Source organism: Saccostrea echinata, unplaced genomic scaffold (genome assembly GCF_033153115.1).
Source record: "Saccostrea echinata isolate AGI-Se365-2 ecotype Australia unplaced genomic scaffold, CSIRO_AGI_Sech_v1 ptg000013l, whole genome shotgun sequence".
Taxonomy (NCBI): Eukaryota; Metazoa; Mollusca; class Bivalvia; order Ostreida; family Ostreidae; genus Saccostrea; species Saccostrea echinata.
Window position 1 is genome coordinate 3,196,381 of NW_026889762.1, and position 21,125 is coordinate 3,217,505.

At 33.0% G+C, this 21,125-nt stretch overlaps 1 protein-coding gene across 3 annotated transcripts in view; it reads right to left on the reverse strand.

Moving 5' to 3' along the window:
* Nucleotides 1-607: 607 nt before the first annotated feature.
* Nucleotides 608-21,125, reverse strand: part of LOC133186323 (gamma-tubulin complex component 2-like) — a 58,083-nt gene continuing 37,565 nt past the window's right edge. For 2 of the 3 annotated variants that reach the window (XM_061321574.1, XM_061321576.1), the window contains 22 exons: nucleotides 20,270-20,358; nucleotides 17,919-17,996; nucleotides 17,391-17,472; nucleotides 16,449-16,526; nucleotides 16,088-16,155; nucleotides 15,869-15,913; nucleotides 15,071-15,163; nucleotides 14,579-14,640; nucleotides 14,412-14,454; nucleotides 14,035-14,106; nucleotides 13,686-13,860; nucleotides 13,434-13,584; nucleotides 13,101-13,280; nucleotides 12,768-12,841; nucleotides 12,482-12,582; nucleotides 12,160-12,230; nucleotides 11,605-11,779; nucleotides 8,327-8,470; nucleotides 7,135-7,251; nucleotides 2,534-2,697; nucleotides 2,181-2,272; nucleotides 608-1,316 (listed from right to left, as the gene is read on the reverse strand). In XM_061321574.1, coding sequence (XP_061177558.1) covers nucleotides 1,207-1,316; nucleotides 2,181-2,272; nucleotides 2,534-2,697; nucleotides 7,135-7,251; nucleotides 8,327-8,470; nucleotides 11,605-11,779; nucleotides 12,160-12,230; nucleotides 12,482-12,582; nucleotides 12,768-12,841; nucleotides 13,101-13,280; nucleotides 13,434-13,584; nucleotides 13,686-13,860; nucleotides 14,035-14,106; nucleotides 14,412-14,454; nucleotides 14,579-14,640; nucleotides 15,071-15,163; nucleotides 15,869-15,913; nucleotides 16,088-16,155; nucleotides 16,449-16,526; nucleotides 17,391-17,472; nucleotides 17,919-17,996; nucleotides 20,270-20,358 — 2,264 coding nt within the window. In that variant the 3' untranslated portion in view covers nucleotides 608-1,206. Of the gene's footprint in view, nucleotides 1,317-2,180; nucleotides 2,273-2,533; nucleotides 2,698-6,194; nucleotides 6,291-7,134; nucleotides 7,252-8,326; nucleotides 8,471-11,604; nucleotides 11,780-12,159; nucleotides 12,231-12,481; nucleotides 12,583-12,767; nucleotides 12,842-13,100; nucleotides 13,281-13,433; nucleotides 13,585-13,685; nucleotides 13,861-14,034; nucleotides 14,107-14,411; nucleotides 14,455-14,578; nucleotides 14,641-15,070; nucleotides 15,164-15,868; nucleotides 15,914-16,087; nucleotides 16,156-16,448; nucleotides 16,527-17,390; nucleotides 17,473-17,918; nucleotides 17,997-20,269; nucleotides 20,359-21,125 lie in introns of those variants that run through there. The other variant, XM_061321575.1, reaches the window with a different exon arrangement.

Consider the following 21,125-nt stretch of genomic DNA (forward strand, 5'->3'; position numbering starts at 1 on the left):
ATTTTTTTGGTATGTGAATTTAACTTGATGTGTAATAGATCAAGTCTGCATTTTGTTCCGCTTCAATGATCTTGCCAGTAGGGGACTAGCAATAGAATAATTAATGCTTAACAGGCTTTGCTTATTTGCAAATTATCCCACAACTAAGACTTTATCGTTGATGCCGTGGCATACCCAACAAACTAGGTAGTGTTTCCTTGATATATTTCATATTTCCAAAATTATGCACTTTTTTTAGTAAAATTTTGTCTCTTTTGATATTACGTCACTAATCAGCAATATTTTTTAAAGAGAATAACAAAGTTCTATGACAGTGTATTCTCAAAAATGAAAGGATTTCTTACATGTTACTGTATGGTTTTCTCTAAATTAAGCTACACAATGATGAAAAAATCTTTCTGCAGATCATCACAATTTTATAATGGAGATATTTTCTGCATAGTGGAAACACAGAAGCCAAATATTGTGTCCTACAAACATTTTCCTTTAGTTTACAACCGTTGAGACATTCACACTGTAACATTAACATTATATTTCTCGGTCTATTCTTTTTGCAATCTACTATAAAGTTGCAATATACGTTCAAAAATAAATAACATTCAGAAACTTGGATTTTAAAGCTCTTTATCAAGAAAAAATAAGTATATCACACAATCTTATTCCTTAATTAAGTAATATCTCATTATAATTAAGTAACATCTGCATGAAAAATTTATCAATATCAGTGAAAAACTTTTGACAAGTTCATCTTAATGTTTATTTCAAGTTCTGTAAAGGCTTTGTGCATTTTTTCTTTAAAATAAAATGAATGAATTAAAAAAAAATTGATACAATGCTACAGACTGGAAAATAATTTCTTGAATGAGAACAGTTCTCACTTCCCATATGAACAATTTTCTTAAGAAAATTCTTTTGAAAAGATCCCCGTCACAAAAATGTCTGCTTTAACATCTACTAGTACATACAGCAACATATGAATTAAAATAGGACATTTATATCCAAAAATAAATGCCTTCAGATACGATTAAGTCTTATGCTATTCATAGTTTTCTTCCCTGCTACTTGTGATATTCTGTGCAAGTCCTGCTTTAACGGGAGGAGTTAGATGACAGCCTTTGTTTGTGAATACTGGGGACGTACTAAGTAATTAACTAGAATAGTTAGATGACGGTCTTTGTTTGTGGATACTGGGAACGTACTAAGTAGTTAACTAGATGAGTTAGATGACGGTCTTTGTTTATGGATACTTGGGACATATTGAGCTGTATCTGGACGCTGTGATGTAAATGATGATGTTGGCCATGAACCTGTTGATCCTGTTAATAGATAAAGGTGATTTTAAAATAAATGTAATAACGAGTTTTAGTAGGCTTGATTCCTTGAAGAAATTTAATAGCTATAAAAAAAAATTGTGTACAAAAAATCGATGGTATACTTACAACCAGACATGTCTTAAACTTATTAGAACCCAGCACTCTTAATTAAGTATTTGCTCAATGGCTTTTATGTCAAAACTAATTAAGAGTGTTTCAGTGGTATTAACAGCACATGTCATTTCATATTTGTAATAAGGCCCGCCTCGTCAGGAGTTCACCTTATGTATAAATCAATCAATGTCTTAACTTCGTTTGATTTTTACCCGGATTTAATGATCTAAATATATTCTTGTGTTTATTGTATGCAACTATAGGAGGTGTTGTGAATAAGTCTTTGCATATTTTGTCATGTTGTATGTAATTCCAATATTTCATGTCGTTTCCTTAACCCTTTTATACATGGGTTAAACTTGGTGGCCAAAACGTTGGGTACAGCGTTTTTATTATTTTTCCTTTTTGGTTTTTTGAGAAGATCCATTCTATTTGCAGAAAGAGTTTCTTGCATAATATGTTCAATTTCTGAATGTTTATAACCTTTTTTTTTGAGATGAGTTTTGAAATGTTTAAAAATAATTTGCAGTAAAACTTGATCACTAGTATTTCTCAAATGTCTGGTACATTCTCCTTTAATTAGGCCCTTGAGAACTGATCAACTAAGAGCACTTTGCCTGTGCAGGTATTGGATACAATAAATTCACACTAACAGGTGACTTTTTAAAAACTATTAACCCGAGTCTTACCTTTTTTGCAATCAGTACAATTACGTAGACTCAAACTGATGATTTAATATTATTTATAATTTACCAGAATCTGTACTATGTATTGAAGATTCCATCATGGCCTTCTCTGCAGACATGGCCTCTAGCTTCTCCTTGTAGAAACCATTGAAATCCAGTCTATAAAAATGCAATAAGTAAAAAAATGAAAATCACCTATTTATAATCGTCATAATATATGTACCTTTATAACCACTTTTTCTATTTTTTTAAGTGTTTCACAAGAAACTTTTAATACTCAATACATGTATGTATATTTTTTGCACTTATACAAGGAAATGAAATGTTACACAGCTCTGTTTTATAAGAAAATTATCTCGAAGCATAATCGAACAAAAATGCTATGTCAGGTATGTGTATTTTCTTTTTGTCACCACTAACCTGTAGAGAATATTCAGCAGTTTGAGATGTCCACTCTCTGAACTAAGGTCCATGATTTTTCTCAGTAAGTCTATCAGTTTACCTGAGAAATTATGATCAAAGTTTGCAATCGTCCTCTCAAAATTCTCACTGGCCATCATCAAATCTACATGTTCTGCCACAACCTATAAATTCAAAATTATGTGCAGTTTTTTGTTCCCATTTCTCTAATTTATTAATCCGTCTTCCGGCATTGGAATGAGTAAGTTCTTTGTCTGATTTTTTTTTAATTTCTAAACAAAAGTGATCAAACCAAATAGGAAATGCTCAATAGTAAAAGGTTTTAATGTTGAAATAGGAGATGATATAAAGCAATAACCCCTGGTAAAACATATTACCATTCCATTCAATAACTATTACAATATATCCCTTATGAATATATCTCATAATCTTTAAAACACATTCTTTCTGTGTTATATCATAAAATACTTATATCAAGCCACACTGTACTGTAACAATGTATCCTCAGTACAATATTGACAGTATGACTACTTCTGCACTAAATTTATTATCTTTTGATTGTATCAACAATTGTTCACAATGGAGAATATATCCCTGAATCGGCATTCATATACATGTACACGATACCCAGGTGTATACTCAGCACCCGTGTTCTATCTGCCCACAGACCAAACATGCTCAAAAAATTGGAAAGCATTTGCCCACAGATCATTGAACTCATAACATATTGGAAACTAATTTTATAAAAAAAAAATTATCTGCAACTTTTTTTTTACTTTAAATTGAAGTTTAATCTTTATAATCCCATTTACAATGTAGTTTTTACACACGTCAATACTTTGACTAAAAGAGCTCATAGATTTTTGGGTTATGTTAGGTGAACTAAAATATTACTGTAAATTGTGAGTTCATCCATTGTTCACTGGGTGAATTTTTTTCAGTACCTACCACCAGTAAATAACTCATCCTAAATATATATAATTACAGTGGATATAAAAAACAAGAGGCCCATGGGCCTTGAATCGCTCTTCTGATAAACTGTACAACCTATCACTTCTATTTGGAGCCTTGAAGTATCCTGTATATTTAGATAAACCCTTGAAATTCCAATTCACACTCTGAGAACCCAAGATGATTCTAAGCCAATTAGTACCTGAGAGTTGGTCATGGTGACCTACTTATCACTTGTCATTCTCTGAGGACCCATCAACTAAGTTTGATGATTCTAAGCCAATTAATACCTAAAATATTTTTTAAAATTATAATCATAAAATTTTATAAGTAGGTCAAAGTGACCTACTTTTCAATTGTTTTACTCCAAGGACCCAAGATGCATCAACTGACAAAGTTTGATGATTCTAAGCCAATTAGTACCTGCAATATTTAATTAAAGCCATAAATTTTCAAAAGTAGGTCACCGTGACCTACTTTTCAATTGCTGTACTCCGAGGACCAAAGATACATCGACTGACAAAGTTTGATGATTCTAGCCAATAAGTACCCAAAATATTTAATTACAGCCATAAATTTTCAAAAGTAGGTCACAGTGACCTACTTTTCAGTCAACCTACTCCAAGGACCAAAGATGCATCAACTGACAAATTTTGACAAGCCAAATAATTCCTGAAAATATTAAATACAGCCATTAAATTTCAAAAGTAGGTCACCGTGACCTACTTTTCAGTTGTTATACTCCCAAGACCCATGACGCATAAACTGACAAAGTTTTATGATTCTAAGCCAATTAGTACCCGAAATATTTTATTAAAGCCATAAATTTTCCAAAAGTAGGTCACGGTGACTTACTTTTTAGTCGACCTACTCCGAAGACCCATGACGCATCAACTGACAAAGTTTTATGATTCTAAGCCAATTAGTACCCGAAATATTTAATTAAAGCCATAAATTTTCAAAAAGTAGGTCACGGTGACCTACTTTTTAGTCGACCTACTCTGAAGACCCAAGATGCATTAACTGACAAAGTTTGATGATTCTAAGCCAATTAGTACCCGAAATATTTAATTAACGCTATAAATTTTCAAAAGTAGGTCACTGTGACCTACTTTTGAGTCGACCTACTCCGAAGACCCAAGATGCATCAACTGACAAAGTTTGATGATTCTAAGCCAATTAGTACCTGAAATATTTAATTATAGTCATATAAATTGAAAAGTAGGTCACGGTGACCTACTTTTCAGTTGACCTTTTTTGAGGACCCAAGATGCATCAACTTACAAAGTTTTATGATCATAGGACTTAAAATGTCCAAATTATGCCTCTAAAACGCTTTGAAATTGAATGCCTGCAAAGTTCAAAAAGTAGGTCACTGTGACCTACTTTTTAATAAATATGTTTTATGGCCCCAAGATGCATCATCTTACAAGATTTCATGATTCTAAGCCTCCCTGTATTCGAATTAATGACCTTAATTGTTTTTAAAAAAATTAGCCATAAAATTCAAAAAGTAGGTCAAGGTGACCTACTTTTTAGTTGACGTACTTTGAGGACCCAAGATGCATCAACTGATAAAGTTTGATGATCATAGGCCTTAAATTGTTCAAAATATGCCTCTAAATCATTTTGAAAAAGAATGGCCGCAAAATTTAAAAAGTAGGTCACTGTGACCTACTTTTGAGTCAACATGATATGAGGTCCTTAGATGCACCAACTGACAAGATTTGATGATCCTAGTCCTTATAGTAAGCAAAATATCAACATTTTAATAAAATGTAATTTTTGGTCAACTTTGAAGTGACCTTGAGACCACGCCCTTTGCCCCAGGGTAAATCCCCGTGCAAATTTTAATCTACAACATATCCTCATCCTTTTGTGTAAGTTTGGTGATAATCTGCCCAGTGGTTCTTGAGAAGAAGATCTTTTAGCAACCAGCACTTTTGTTTCTATTTTCCTAATTATCTCCCCTTGTTAAAGGGTCACAACCCCAGTTTTAGTATAAAAGGGAGCCCTTGGGCCAAGGATACCCTGTGACAAATTTGACAATAATTGGCCAAGGGGTTCTTGAGTTATGGCCCATATTCTAAAAAGTTTACACACACCGCACACCGCACAAATGGCCATAGCATTAGCTCTTTGAGCCTTTGGCTCAGAAGAGCTAAAAATATGGATACCCTTTTAGAACTGAAAATAAAAGCAACATTTCCAAAATTGTGCTCTCAAGGTAAATATAATTTGTATACATGTATTTGCTTTTTTAATACTCACTGACATGTCATTTAACAGCTGTAGAAAAATATTTTTATTGTTAACAATTCTTTAAACTTAAGGGAATTTCAAATGCAATATTTTGATCATCAATTATCTTAACAGTTTTATTTTTGATGACCTAATAAACAAAATTCATGAAAAAAAACATGATTTTTCAAACAAAAAACTTTTTTTTTCAATTTCATAGCAAAAACTATGTTAATGTAAAAGTTCACCATTTTACTGTACAGTTATTAAATTTTGTTAATACAGTTGAATTTAATAACAGCTCGTAAATATCTGAACAAGTCACCATACATAAGCTGAAAAGGGGAAAGGTTAAAATTACTATTTCATGAAAATTAGGAAGTCAAGCTAAGAGAGATCTTTTATATTACATTGTATGTACATCTGGTAATTGTCTGGCTTGAGCTTGGATTAAAAGAAAAAGAGAAATGACTAGAACTAAGATTTAATATGAAAGGTTGGATAATGTAATGATAAAATAATGATTTACAAGTACACTTACATCCAGGTTGTATGACAGAAACTTCTAACAAATGTAAAGTCAATCAGTCATACAAGTATTTTATATGCTGCACAGGTCCAAATAATTTGACATATGGATATTTATAAGTACATATTAGAACAACAACGTACAAGTCATACACAATTCAAAAATCAGAATATACATGTGTAGTGTGTATCTACCGGTACTATTTACAGGACTGTTGTTAATTAGAATCTTAATTTATATCTCAGATAACGTACACAGTGAAAACTTGTTATCTCAAACTCAATAGAACCAAGGAAAATCTTTCAGATATCCTAGGATTCAAGATACTGAGGTTTAAATACATAGAGTAAAAGTCATAGGAACTTGAAATTGACTTCCACTTATCACTAGTATTTGAGATAAAAATGTTCTAGATAATGAACTTCAAATGTATACTGTCATGATTGTACATAAATGTATACTTCATGATTGTACACAAATGTATACTGTCATGATTGTACACAAATGTATACTGTCATGATTGTACACAAATGTTGTTACATTTCATTATTCTTTAAAACACACGGACAAGAATACAATTGTTTTCTATTATGTAATTTTCTCAGCTTTGACAATAGGGAAAATATTAAATGAAAATATTTTGACATTTTACACCTTTGTTTTGAGTTTTCCTCTGATAACCTTATATAAGTTAACAGTATTGTACACAAATGTTGTAATATTTTATTATTTTTTCATTATACCTAAACACAGACATAATTATTTTCTTATCATGTATTTATCCCCTACTCATAAGTATCAAAATGTTTTGACATTCATTCTGTGTGGGGATTTTTTTCACTGTGATCAGTAAGAAGATTAGGAGAGAGAGATAAGATACCTTTGTTTTGAGTTTTTCTTTAATGGCCTGTTCTCTGTGTTCTTTACTGGTGGCCTGTAGAGAACTCTCTCGAGTTGGTTTACTCTCGGGTTCTACAGCTGTACTCAGACTCAGTCTCTGTTTGATATCAATTCAAAGTTACAGGTTAATTTTCAGTATTTCTAGAATAAAAGTTCTCATGAGAATTACAATGGACTTTAACAACTGCATACTTTTTAATTAGCACAAGCTTACATTGATAAATGTGCCCATTAAGGTGGGTTTTGGACAATTTTGGGATGCAAATAATTAGGGCTGGGACGATACAGCTTTCTCTATATAGATACTTATCACAAAACTGAGCTACGATTGATTGATTGATTGTATGTTGTTTAACGTCCCTCTCGAGAATTTTTCACTCATATGGAGACGCCACCACTTGCCGGTGGAGAGCTGCAAATTTTGTCCTATACTCGGCACTTACGGCCATTGAGCAGTGAGGGGTCTTTTTCGTGCCAGCACCTACTGCGACACGGGGCCTCGGTTTATGCAGTCTCATTCGAAGGACCAGTCTCCACGTCCCACAGTGGGATTCGAACCCGCGACGTAAGGATCAACTCCTTACTTCGCGACTCTAGAGCAGACGCTCTAACCACTGCGCCATGCGGGCGACTAACTGAGCTACGAAATGATATGTATCATAAAATTCTGAGTTGGTTATAATTAAATCTTCTTTTAATATTGTAATAAAATATTTCTTACAAATAAGAATAATTTATTCGTCTAAGTTGTATATCTGTTGTAAAATATAATTATTTTACACAAATAGTGTCAATTTTTAAGTATTTTATATTCATATATGTATTATTATTCAGCAAATTTATTTTATACATTAAACCCAAAATGTTAAGCAAACAAAGGAAAATGTCAGAATTTTGTTGTGATATTTCGATATTTCTACATATGTATCGATATATGCATTATCATCATACAAAACCGATATTAACAATATCCTGATATACTTGTATCATCCCAGCCCTACAAACAATAACTTATTTGATACATAATCTTTGAATATGCAGATAAAGTCAAAATCTCTCTGCTATATCATAGAAAGTAATTAAGTGTATCATAAACATTTCAACATATTAAAACGGTTTGGGATACAAAAACATATTTTGAAGGCTTTGGTTATATGAACAAGCAGTGTTACCTGTATGAAGTTGGAGAATGTGACACAAACCACCATCAGTTTGTGTACAATCCTCAGAAGGTCGGGGTCCGTTAACATACAGTCATTCATACAGGTGTTCAGGAAATCAGCATGGTACGCCAACACATCATCAATGTTAGACACCTGTTAAGGAAATAATTATATGTAATTTTTTCTGTTTTAAAGAGCTAGGTTCACTTTATGCATAAAATGGCCCTGTAGATATACCAATTTATTGACTAACACCTTATGTTCCATTTTAAACATCAAGATAAAGTAGAGACTTAGTGCTATCATTTCCTATCAAAAGTTTTCTCCTTAAAGTCCAGGTCTTGGAAAAAAAGCTTTATGGAATTGCAATGTTCTTGAATTTAAAGGAAAACAGGTATATTTAAGTACTTTCATAGAAGAAAAATAATATGAGCGCACCCTCTGATCTAAAATATAACACGTTTTGTAATAATCAGAAACGGTTCTAGCAGTAAATAATTGCAAATTTTAGATCAGAGATTGCGCTCTATATTAAATATCGAAAAATAGCTTTAAAAATTGGCTGTTCTTGTAGAATTGTTCAGGATATAAAGAAAATGACGCATTTCATGACGTCATAATGCATTGACTAGCCAGAAAATGACGTCATTTTTGGTAGATTCGCAATCGCCAAATGTCTAAATGAAATGTAATGCATTGTCAACTAAAACTAAGTAGTTTCAGATTTTCAGAAATTCACAGGGCCAAAAAAGGCCCTAAGTGAACCTTGTTCTTTAATACTTAAATGCTTGCTTGGTTCAGGTTACAATGTAATAGGGCCAAAATAAAAATTACCTTTGTTTCCCCTAACGCGACCGACCCACTTAAAACGCGCCGACCTGAAAGTTTTTTTCATAAGATTATTCCAACATATTTTTTTAAGTTTATCAACTTTTATAAAACAGAACTCCACCAAAATCCGTTTTTATCAGAATGACTTATTTTGTTCTGTGATTTTCAAGCGTTTGTTGGAAACAACGTCTCAGTCACGGAGAGTTTAAATGAAAGACGTCGTATCAAACTACTCTTGAAACACTTTGTTAATAAAATATAATATACTATGACCTGATTGACCAATTAAGCGTGTTTCGGTTATATTTATCAACCTTTCTTAAAATTAAGTACATAGAAAGCATGCTTAGGCACGTAGGCCCTCCTCATGATACCCTCATGAGCAGACAAGCGGCCCACCTTGTGAACAAACCAATCAATTTCACTGCATTTTATTTGAGTTTTGATCTTATAAATAGATCATCAATATTCCTATGTTTACTATATGGGACCATAAGAGTTGTAAGTAAGTCTGCATACTGTAGAGGGGATTAATTTCACAGGTTGTAATTTTCACATTTTCTCTACTCTGACATGATCGCCGTTTGTTGAATTCGCGGAATTGGTAATATATAATAAAAGTTACCTCCCTTGCCTATATCCGTTTAATCCATAGCATAGCTGGAACAACATTAATCGGCGTTATGTATTCACTTTATGAGCAACAGGTTAAGTCTATATAAAATGGTTAGATTTAATAATTAATTGAAGATTAATTAAAACAAGTGAAGTCCTTGACTATAAACGTCGAATGACTTTCCAATATGCTATTACGATGAGTGCATGTACAACCCAAGATCTTCTTTCCGAAGGGATAATACATCGCGGCAAAAAACCACTTGACGGTAAGAAATGTGTTAATGTAGGTCAATGAAATAATAATAAATCCATCCACATTTTCAGCAAGTTCAATAGTTATTTGAATGATTTTTAAGAACCAAGATGTCGATAAAAACTAAAACGCATGATAATGCAGGTAACAAATACACATCGTAACATCATAGTTACGCACGGGTAATCAAAACCCATGACCCACGTTTTGATTGATGAAACATGTAGCGTTGGCTATTAAAACAGCTTTTTAACAAATACGGGTTATTATATCTGCTGATTTGAATTAAAGAAAAGTGTGATAATTAAAATAATCATATGACAAGTACGACTCATAATTACTGAAATGACCATGTACTGCACGTATATATACCTATCGTAGTCTATTCTCAAATTTCCAAATATAACATGGAGGTTATTGAAAACTTATTCACTGTTTCTTGAATTCACGGATTTATTAACACCGTGAATATAGTGAATATTAACACCACGAGTTATTTTCCCCCTATATAGTATTTCATCCTAATGAATAAAATTCAAACACCTTTTCTTAATGCCTTTTATTCATGGGTTAAACTTTATGACTTTGACATTGTGTATGAATTTTATCATTTTTAGATATGGTTTGTCTCAATTAAATATGGTCAACACACTTTTTCCAAATAAATTTGAAATAATGATACAAGATTCCTGAGACGTCAGTGTATTTTTCTTGAATAAGGCCCTTGAAGATCGGTTGTTTCTTTGATTTGAATTCCTTTGATAATTATTGGGACAACAACATTTATTTAAACATTTGTCTGGTGAAGGGCTCAAAATTTAGACTTGCACGCAGCACTTTAGGCCATTGAGCAGTGAGGGATCTTTTTAATGCCAGTATCTATTGCGACACTGGACCTAAGTTTTATGGTCTCATTCGAAGAACTGGTCTCAACGTCGCGCATTGGGATTTACACCCGCAACTTAGAAATACTCCTTACTTCGAGACTCCAAAACGAAATGCTCTAGAACCACTGCACAATTCGAAGCCCTTGAAAAAAGTACACTGCATATGTAAGCACTGGAAGCTTATAGTAGGTGTGAAAAAATACTCGTATGTTCAGTCTTTTTGTACCCGAGAATCTTTTAAACAGATGTATTCAATTTCAACAAATTTACTCTGGTATGAGATATTTCACAAGTTCATTGAATAATAGTTGTGAATTAATTTACATGTACCTTAAATGTTAGTCTAAATGGCATTTGTATGGTATTCTAGCTGTTTACAAATCGCTTTCTTTTGTGCTTAACTTTTTTATAAAGGTATCATTCCATTTAATTTTAAGAATGTATTTTCAAAGCTGCTGTCAAAAAAAAATTATTTGCCTACCTACCTACCCAACTTGAGATTTTTGGGTCGCATTAGGGGAAACAAAGATATTTTTAATGATGGCCTAGTATGATACAAAGAATATGAGAGTTGTATAATTTTCATCTTTCTCAAATATAAACAACGTATACAGTTTGTTTTACCTTGGTGAAGCATGTAAAATAAATTATATATAGAGGCAATTCTTTTTCACCTTAGTTAAATGAAAATGTCATACATTTTCCATGTTCTGTTGGAAAACAAGCCAGTTTTGTTCTACCACCTCAAACATCATGTAGTACTCAAAGTTCTGGACAAAGTTAAGCATCCTCTGACGGAGAGCGAATGCGGCCAGGTACCACTTAGAGGAGTGGAGGGAGTACATCTTGGCTGCCTTGTTACCGATCCACACACTGACAGACAGGAAAAAATACTTTTTAAATCTTGAAGGAAAGAGATCTTGATGTTGTGACTATACTTGACCAATTGTTCATTGCGTATCCTTTCTTAAAATTTTAAAAATATAATTACTTTTAAATCTACAATAGAATAAAATTATCTAAATGCTTGGAATTACTGAAGGGAAATCGCAACTAACAGTTTTACTAATGACTATACAAAGTAACATATAAATTATTATTTAACTAACCATGTTTTATAATATACTCACCTATAAAATTGTATCTCTACATGTTGTTATAATACACTCACCTACAAAGTTGTCTCTCTACATGTTGTTATAATCTACTCACCTACAAAGTTGTCTCTCTACATGTTGTTATAATTTACTCACCTACAAAGTTGTCTCTCTACATGTTTACAATAAAAAAGATGTCTGAACAACATCTGGTATCTGATTAGTGCCTATAAAAAATAACAGGGACATGTTCAATAAATGATAATTTCTATAAGAGTGAAAAATTACACATTTTGATACTGCATGGAATGATTTAAAACAAATACGTTACCCAAAGCTAAATGAAATCTATACTTGGCAATAAACAAAGAATGCTTTTCTAAATAGAAGTAACATAACTAAATTCTTTGTTACATTGCTAGGTGAATCTTTCTGTCAATTCTATATTACAATGACAAGTTATTAACAGACTCCATACCTTCCTGTTAAGAACCAGGGACACTGGCCACTTGACCATGTAGTCAAAGGAGAAGGACTCGAGTCCAGAGAGGTGAAGGTCAGTTGGATCAACTTTATACTCTGTAATCAAAAGACAGAAAATACATTACTACACACTGTACAAAAAACCCAATGTCTAGGGATGAGCAAGTCATCTCAACTTTTAACAAGAATCAAGTATAATGAAATATAACCTTCCAACTGAAGACAATAAACTCAATATTTCATAGGATCCTAATCATACTGATACAGATTTAAAATCAAACCTTTTTCTTTCTTTGTCTCTATGGAAAGGATTTTAAATAGCTGTGTGATTAGGTCAAAGGGAAGCAACTCCACTCTACAAAAGAATTTAGCATTTATTTAAAGTTTATAAATGCAATTAATCACAGATGATATCCTTAAATTTGTCAATTTTTTCCTGTAATATCTTCTCATCTGAGATTGTCCTTGAGCTGGTCAATTTTACCTGTATTTACCTGATACCATTTTGTTCTATATTAGCTGTTGTACTCATTTGAGGTTATCCTTGAACTGGTCATTTAAAACTGTACTTACCTCAGATAAATCTTTAACTGCTCAATGTTATCTGTACTCACCTGAGATCATCCTTGAACTGGTCGATGTTTGCTGTACTTGTCCTCAAGGCCAGTTCCAGTAAGGTCTCCAGACGTGTGGGTGTAATGTTCTCCATGTCTTGTCTCATCTCGTCCTCTGTCATGTCCATAAACTGGACGATAAAGTCTCCCTTGTCCAACAGGAAGTAATGCTTAATGGATCTAAAATCAAAAACAAGTTATTCAAAATCTTTCCATATCCAGGATTCAAATTGTTAGCATACATGTACATTCTGCATTTTATATTTATCAAGGGATTCCTTTGTTTCCACAATAAAAGCATGAATAAAACAGACAACCTTAACTACCCATTACCTGATCCTGGCCATCAGTTCCTTCTCTTCGACTAGTAATTCCAGCAGTAGTTTACTGGAGTACTCATACGCCTTCTCTATCTGTTCATAGTATTTCCTTTCCTTCACAGTGTATACAATTTCTTCAGCGCAGGGACACTGCACATCACGACCTACAATCAAAGATCAGAAATTCTAAATATACAACGATTTGGTTCCAACTGATGTTATTAAAGAAAAATTGAAGAATAAAATTGAAAAGGATTTTTCTTACCACACAGTCGTACAACATTGAGGTATTTTCCCGTATTGAGGATTTTGTTGGCCACCTGTTCAAGAAACACTGGGATCCGCTCCCGACAGATCGTGTAGTGTCCTTCCCAGTATGCATCATTGTACTCTTCCTGTAACTTCTCCTTGTTAATCGTCTCATTCTCCTCCACAAGAAACTGTCAACAAATCAGTCATTGCTAAATAAAACAAGCTGATCACAAACAAGTAACTGAGACAATTTTTTTTCAAAAATCATCTCTTTCCCCAAACCTACATGTACCAAAGCTTCATTTAAAAAAAATAAAATTAGACATTATGTGCGTCTCAAAACTGATACACATTAAGTATACCTCAGAGTATGGGTCTGAGATGATTCCTTTATAAATCCACTTCTCCAGAATCTCAAAATATGGGACTGAGGCCTACAGAAAAAATTATAATTATACAGCTGAACTATGGTGTCTCCAACTTTGATACCTAAAATACCACGGATATGTCAAAGTGATTTGAAAGTCCCAACCACTATTTTCTTTGGTATTTTTACCTCAAAATCTCGAACATTTTCATATCTCATTTTTTTTTGTCCCAATGAGTTCAAGATAATGACATTTGACTGTAAATTAAATGTGGTACCAATACCATCCAATATTCATTACATACAATTCTCCAGCAACTGAGAAGTTCCAACATAAAAGAAATTGGCTGTATTAAGTCTGTCAATACTCACTGACTGTGTCAGGTAAAGACAAAGATCCTGTCCTTTAGAATCCCTACAACCAAGAAAATCTCTCATTTTAGATCATTGTGTCACTGATGTGATTTTTCAGTTAAATTACTTTTGGACAATAATTTTGATCCCAAATAAGGAATATTGTTGAAATAAGATAATATTACCCGACCAGTCCACTTGTTTTATCATGGAGGAGACTCAACACTGCCCCTCCTATACACTCCCCCTGTAAACAAATATAAACAATGACGATACAATACTGTACAGAATAAGTGGCCCATCTTGAATATAAATCTTGCTAGCAATAAGAGCTTCTGGCATAGAACTAAAAAATCACCCTAACAAAAAAAATTATATAGTTAACTATAGTAAATATAAGTGTCAAAGTTATCACTATAGTTAACTCTAGTTAACTAGAGTAAAATATAGTTAACTATAGTATTTTTTTGTTAGGGCAGTTACTGTACTTGTGTATTGAAAGTGAAACTTCAAAAAGTATATCTGAAATTCAATTTATGGGCCAATCTGTTTTATTTACAATAGACTATATTACAGGTAGATAACATTCAGATTTATTCTCAAGATATTTTTTGTTTGTTTTAGAAACTTCAGATTTATGAAAGACACTTAAAAAAGACCTAAGTAAAGCTGTAAACCTTGTTGACAGAGTTGGCCACTGATGCCAAAATGTCCAGTGTCTTCATGGTTGGCTGAATATAAAACCACAGCTTCTGTAAACTCAGGTTACCCTGTTAGGAGAAAAAAAATTGTATACTGATGACATGTAGTTACAAATAATTCAGCATTCTTCAACACACTTTAATGATCCTACTTATTTTGTTAAATCTGAACTTTGAATACAGTGTCAAACAATAACAAAGAAGATTACTGTGAAAGCTCTAATTTTCATAGGGTTTTACTTTCCATGTTATCAGGTAGAGCGCTCGCTCCGTGATTGGAAGGTCGTGTGTTCAAATCACAGCTGCAACTGACCTAAGTGGATAAAAAATAGGTAGCAACTGTTCCTTCGCCAAGCGCTCTGCACTTTGAAGTGAAAGTTGCGGGTCCTGTGGGTGAGACCTTAAAAACCGAGGCCCCATGTCACGGTAGGCGTTGGCACGATAAAGAACCCTCACTGCTCAATGGCCCTGAGTGCCGAGTAAAGGTCTAAATTTGAAGCCCTTCAACAGTATATAGTGACATCTCTATATGAGTGAAAAATTTTCGAATGGGTCGTAAAACAACATACAATCAATCCACGTTATCATTGTTTGAAGAGACCAACAAATTCATGCTACCATTAAACTATAGCATGCTTTTTCTTTTCCAACCACGAAATCAAATCATTACTTTTTTCCTAAATTCATGAAACTCCGATCTCACAAAGTTTGAGATGTAAAAAATGGTAACATTCTAGTTTAAGAACTAGGAACCACAATAATTTTTTCACTAACCAATCTGTACTGGTGTTCCAATTGTGCTACAAGAACCATGTAATCCTGAAAAAAAAATACAAAGTGTAATCTAACTACATTCTGTAGAATATAATCAATTCATAAAATATCTAAATGAATGTCAGGCAAAACATTTAAATAAATAAACAAGTATTGCAAATATTGATGTTACACAGGCATTAAAGTGAAATTCAGGCACATGAGAGTATACATTCATACCTTGATCAGAGTTCTCATGGCTGCACTCAAGGCCTGGTTGACAAGTCCATACTCAAATGCCGACTTCTCTGAAAAAAATAAAAGCAAAGTAACATGACTTAACAGTTTAAATCCATGACTTGTACCTTATCAAACCACTCCCTTTAAAGGTAAAGGAATTCCATCGTTATTCACTTGTAATTTTCTACAGACAAAAGCCAAAAAAAAAGGACAAATTTACAAAATTCATCTACAAATTATTTACATGTGGCACATGTAAATTACAACTGAGAGCTACTTGTATAACATACAAATCACCATATTTTATAAGTCAGACCATTCAATATTCTCTGCAGTATATATGTATATATAATTGTCTTACCTTCAATAAACCTCACCACAGTAGAGTAATTACAACACAGTGGAAGAATTCTTCTGACAAGGTCTTGTAGTGAGGGATCTATAAGTAAACATAAATTTTCAGCTTTCATACGAGCCAATTAAAAAGTAATAACTTGTTTGCCAGTTAAAAGAAATAACTTGTTTGCCAGTTATAAATATCAAAACAAAAAATACTGCACATAGTTTAACAACTCAGGCCTCTAAGTGGTCTCTAAAATTTAGGCGCTAAATGGCACCTTATCAAAAAATTTAGTCGCCAATGCAAATTTTTAGTCACCAGGCAATTTTTTTTTTTTATGCCGCCAACTTTAAAAGTTAATAGTAATCAATATAGGGACCAATGACATGACTAAGAAAACATGCCATGTCCATTGCTAAATATAATTTCCTCTTCTTTTAAATTTCTTTTCACTTATTCAGACAAAAACAGACAAAAATGTTAAAATTTCTGGAATCCGATGATCGCCAAGTCAATTTAAAATGGTCACCAATTTGGTGACTTAAGGAAAATTTTTAGGCCCCAATCAAAAATTTTAGGCACCATGGCGACTAAATGAGTCGCCAATTAGAGCCCTGCAACTGTACTGGAAACATCCTTTGTATCATATTTTGTGATATATATATTGTATTATTACATTTTATTTGATATTTTGTATTTAGTATTGTATTTTATTATATTTCTAAATATGCATGTATTTTCCATTTTATTTTGTTCATATTTTTGCTAAATACTTTGTTTTATCCTTTATGACATTTTCCACATCATATATAACTTTCATAATTTGTAACATATCTGTGTCCAACTTCAAGTCATTTTTTGACATATTAACTTTCTATCTTGTTCTGGTATTTTACTATAGACACTTGTATTACATTTTAAAATCTTCTTCCCTAAATCAGAAATTTTGACATCTCTACCTACCCAAATTTTGGTCCAACATGAATTCCTTTGGAGCGTATCTCTCTGTCAGAGCTCTAGCCAGGATGTATTTACCCTCAATTCCCTGTGAAAAACAATCTCTTTTTAGTCCAAACAAAAATCAACATATTCTCTGCCAAGAACTATTATAATGTTATATTTACAGAAAACTCTTTTTCTTTGATATTTAATGTTTATGTACATTGTATAAAAGGTACCTTTTTTGTTCCTAAAAGAAATGTCTTATTAATAAAGCTTTATATATCATATAATTATAATTTTAGAAATTCCGTTTCATTACCATACAAGTACATGTACTATAATGTAACCTTTAAAAAAAACACTTTTCCTTTGATATTTTGTGCTCGCTATAAACTGCAATGTTTTTCTTCCTAGAAGATATGTCTTATAAATTTGTGTCTTATTCCAGAATATTACACTCTCTGAGGGAAAGGGAAGCCTCTCTGAAGATAAATGGGAAAACCCTGGATGTGTCCATGCTATCTGTTATTGGATAATACATATTTATACCTGCATACAGTTCAACATGTCATCCAGAATGGCGTGTTCCTGAGCTGGTACATTCATGCTGCTTAGAGGAACAATATTCTGTAAAATTAATTTTAAAAAAAATATTTTAAAACATTTTCAGTTTTGTTTATACTGCAATTTGCTCTAGTTTTACAATTTTTATCTGGGTTATTAACATTTGCATATACAAAACTTCAATCACAGTATGTAGTAATATTCTGGTATCATCAGCATATGGTTTTTATGTCTCCCAATTTATTCGCTACTCAAGAGCATTTTCCTAGTACAATCAATTTTTAAACCTAGGCAGGCTACTGACAGATAAGTTGGTGTTACAGGAATTTCAAACTCATTTAAAGTGAGCATTTTGTAAATTCTATTGCTGTTATAATAACTTTGTTAGCAAAGATAACTTATAATTTGGGTCGTATTTTGGCTGACTTGTTTCATACCAATTGTTAGGCCTTTGTTTTTATACTACATTTGACTACAGAATGTTCCACTTGATCATGATCAATACATAGGGCAAACGATGAGTGTTACCGGGCAACAGGGGATGCTTACTCCTTAAACATTTAATCACATACCTGGTATTTCAGGGCATTTGGGTTTGTGCTTTATTCACAGATTGGCATTGTTTGTTGATATTTTAAGATCGACCGCTGTTCGTTATCGTCACCTTTTTCATTAATGAAGTAATTTAGCTTCAGCTGCTATGTTTCAACAATACATGTACATGAACATACATTAACAATGACATCATCACATAGATACTTGATTTTGAGGATTTCCTTCAATTTAGGAGATAATCGTATGTATGTTATGCACCTGGTCAGAGGGTTCATCTACTCCCACTATGAAGTCAAGTGTTAAATACCTAATCTACTCCCACAATGAAGTGTTAAATACCTGATCAGAGGGTTCATCTACTCCCACTATGAAGTCAAGTGTTAAATACCTAATCTACTCCCACAATGAAGTGTTAAATACCTGATCAGAGGGTTCATCTACTCCCACTATGAAGTCAAGTGTTAAATACCTAATCTACTCCCACAATGAAGTGTTAAATACCTGATCAGAGGGTTCATCTACTCCCACTATGAAGTCAAGTGTTAAATACCTAATCTACTCCCACAATGAAGTGTTAAATATCTGATCAGAGGGTTCATCTACTCCCACAATGAAGTCAAGTGTTAAATACCTAATCTAATCCCACAATGAAGTGTTATGCATCTGGTCAGAGGGTTCATCTACTCCCACTATTAAGTCAAGTGTTAAACACCTAATCTAATCCCACAATGAAGTGTTAAATACCTGATCAGAGGGTTCATCTACTCCCACTATGAAGTCAAGTGTTAAGTACCTAATCAGAAGGTTCATTTACTCCCACTATGAAGTCAAGTGTTATACACCTGATCAGAGGGTTCATCTACTCCCACAATGAAGTCAAGTGTTAAATATCTAATCTAATTCCACAATGAAGCAGGGCTCGACATTAACTTTTTTCCCTACTTGTCCATTCGGACAAGTGACCAAGACATTTACTTGTCCAAACTTCAACTTCACTTGTCTGAAAATTTTTGAATAGAGATCTAATACTGTCAACTTGAAAAGTGAAAACTAAAATAAAGTCCATTACACATGACATGTGCTTGATTTATTTGTGATGTTATTGATAAATACAACAAACACATAAAACGAAATTTTATCTGACAACAAGAAGTGAACCTTTCAACATCAAGCAGAATCCAAACTTTGTTAAGTTCGTAAGTTCCATGCCTTTTCAGTAGTATGCAATTAGTGAACTTCGATCCCGATCGAATGTGAATCGAAGTCCGGTTTTTATGTACAGCTTCCATCTTGAAACTACCGATTAACTTTCAACAGTCGTTCTCTTTATTATTTAGAGACTAAATTAAAATGCACTTGTCCAATCGGACAAGTGCCCAGCAATATTCACTTGTCCGTAATTTTTGTTTCACTGGTACCGGATATGCGGACAAGCGTTAATGTCGAGCCCTGTGAAGTGTTATGCACCTGGTCAGAGGGTTCATCTACTCCCACTATGAAGTCAAGTGTAAAACACCTAATCTAATCCCACAAGGAAGTGTTAAATACCTGATCAGAGGGTTCATCTACTCCCACTATTAAGTCAAGTGTTAAGTACCTAATCAGAAGGTTCATCTACTCCCACTATGAAGTCGAGTGTTATACACTTGATCAGAGGGTTCGTCTACTCCCATAATGAATTCAAGTGTTAGATACGTGATCTATTCTCACAATGAAGTCAACTGTTTGATACCTGATCAGAGGGATCATCTACTCCCACTATGAAGTCAAGTGATACATACCTGATCAGAGGGTTCATCTACTCCCACAATGAAGTCCAGGGTCAGGGAAGGTCTCTTAAACAACCAGTCTGGCTGAGGAGGAATGTTTACTGTAAAAATGATTTTGTTGTGTGTTTTGAATGTGGATTTTACCAATATCTCAGATTAATAATTAGAAAACAGAGTACAAGTATCAAGTGCTGTGGTATTGTCTGTTAATTGCTCAAGTGTCCAGATATCATCAGTTCAACTTTCAAATAAAGTGCACTGCCACAGTGCATGATACGCCCGTCAAATACTATTCAATTATCATAAACAGTTTAGAGTGAAAGGGAAAAAAATCATGTCAACATTTGTACAGAGATTTTTTAATTCCTTATGTTTGATGTGCATTTTCTATGGTATAACATATAACACATCATATATTTCTCAACTTGTTTTGTTCGAGTTTTACAAACAACGCTACAGCCTGACAAAACATCAAAATACTAATCATTATGCTTAATCTTTGACTCATAAAACTGTCATCTTAGAGAGACATGACACCATGCAAATTGTTTTCAAGATATAAAAATAGTAAATATTATAACAATATCAAATTAGTTTTGAAAACTTATCACCAAATTTATTTTGTAAGTAATGGCTACCCAACAAGAACTATTTCATTTGACAGATACTAGTCATTTCCAATTAAGAGACAGATTCTCTCTGCTCATAATATTTAAGTTATGAGCCGGAAATGAAAAAGCTAACAGAGAGACGGAAGGACATGAATGCTATACCATAATACATTCTGTCTTAAAAAGATTTAATTTTAAGTTATTTACGTCAAAGCAATTTTCATATTTAAAATAAAGATCAGATACTGATTACACAG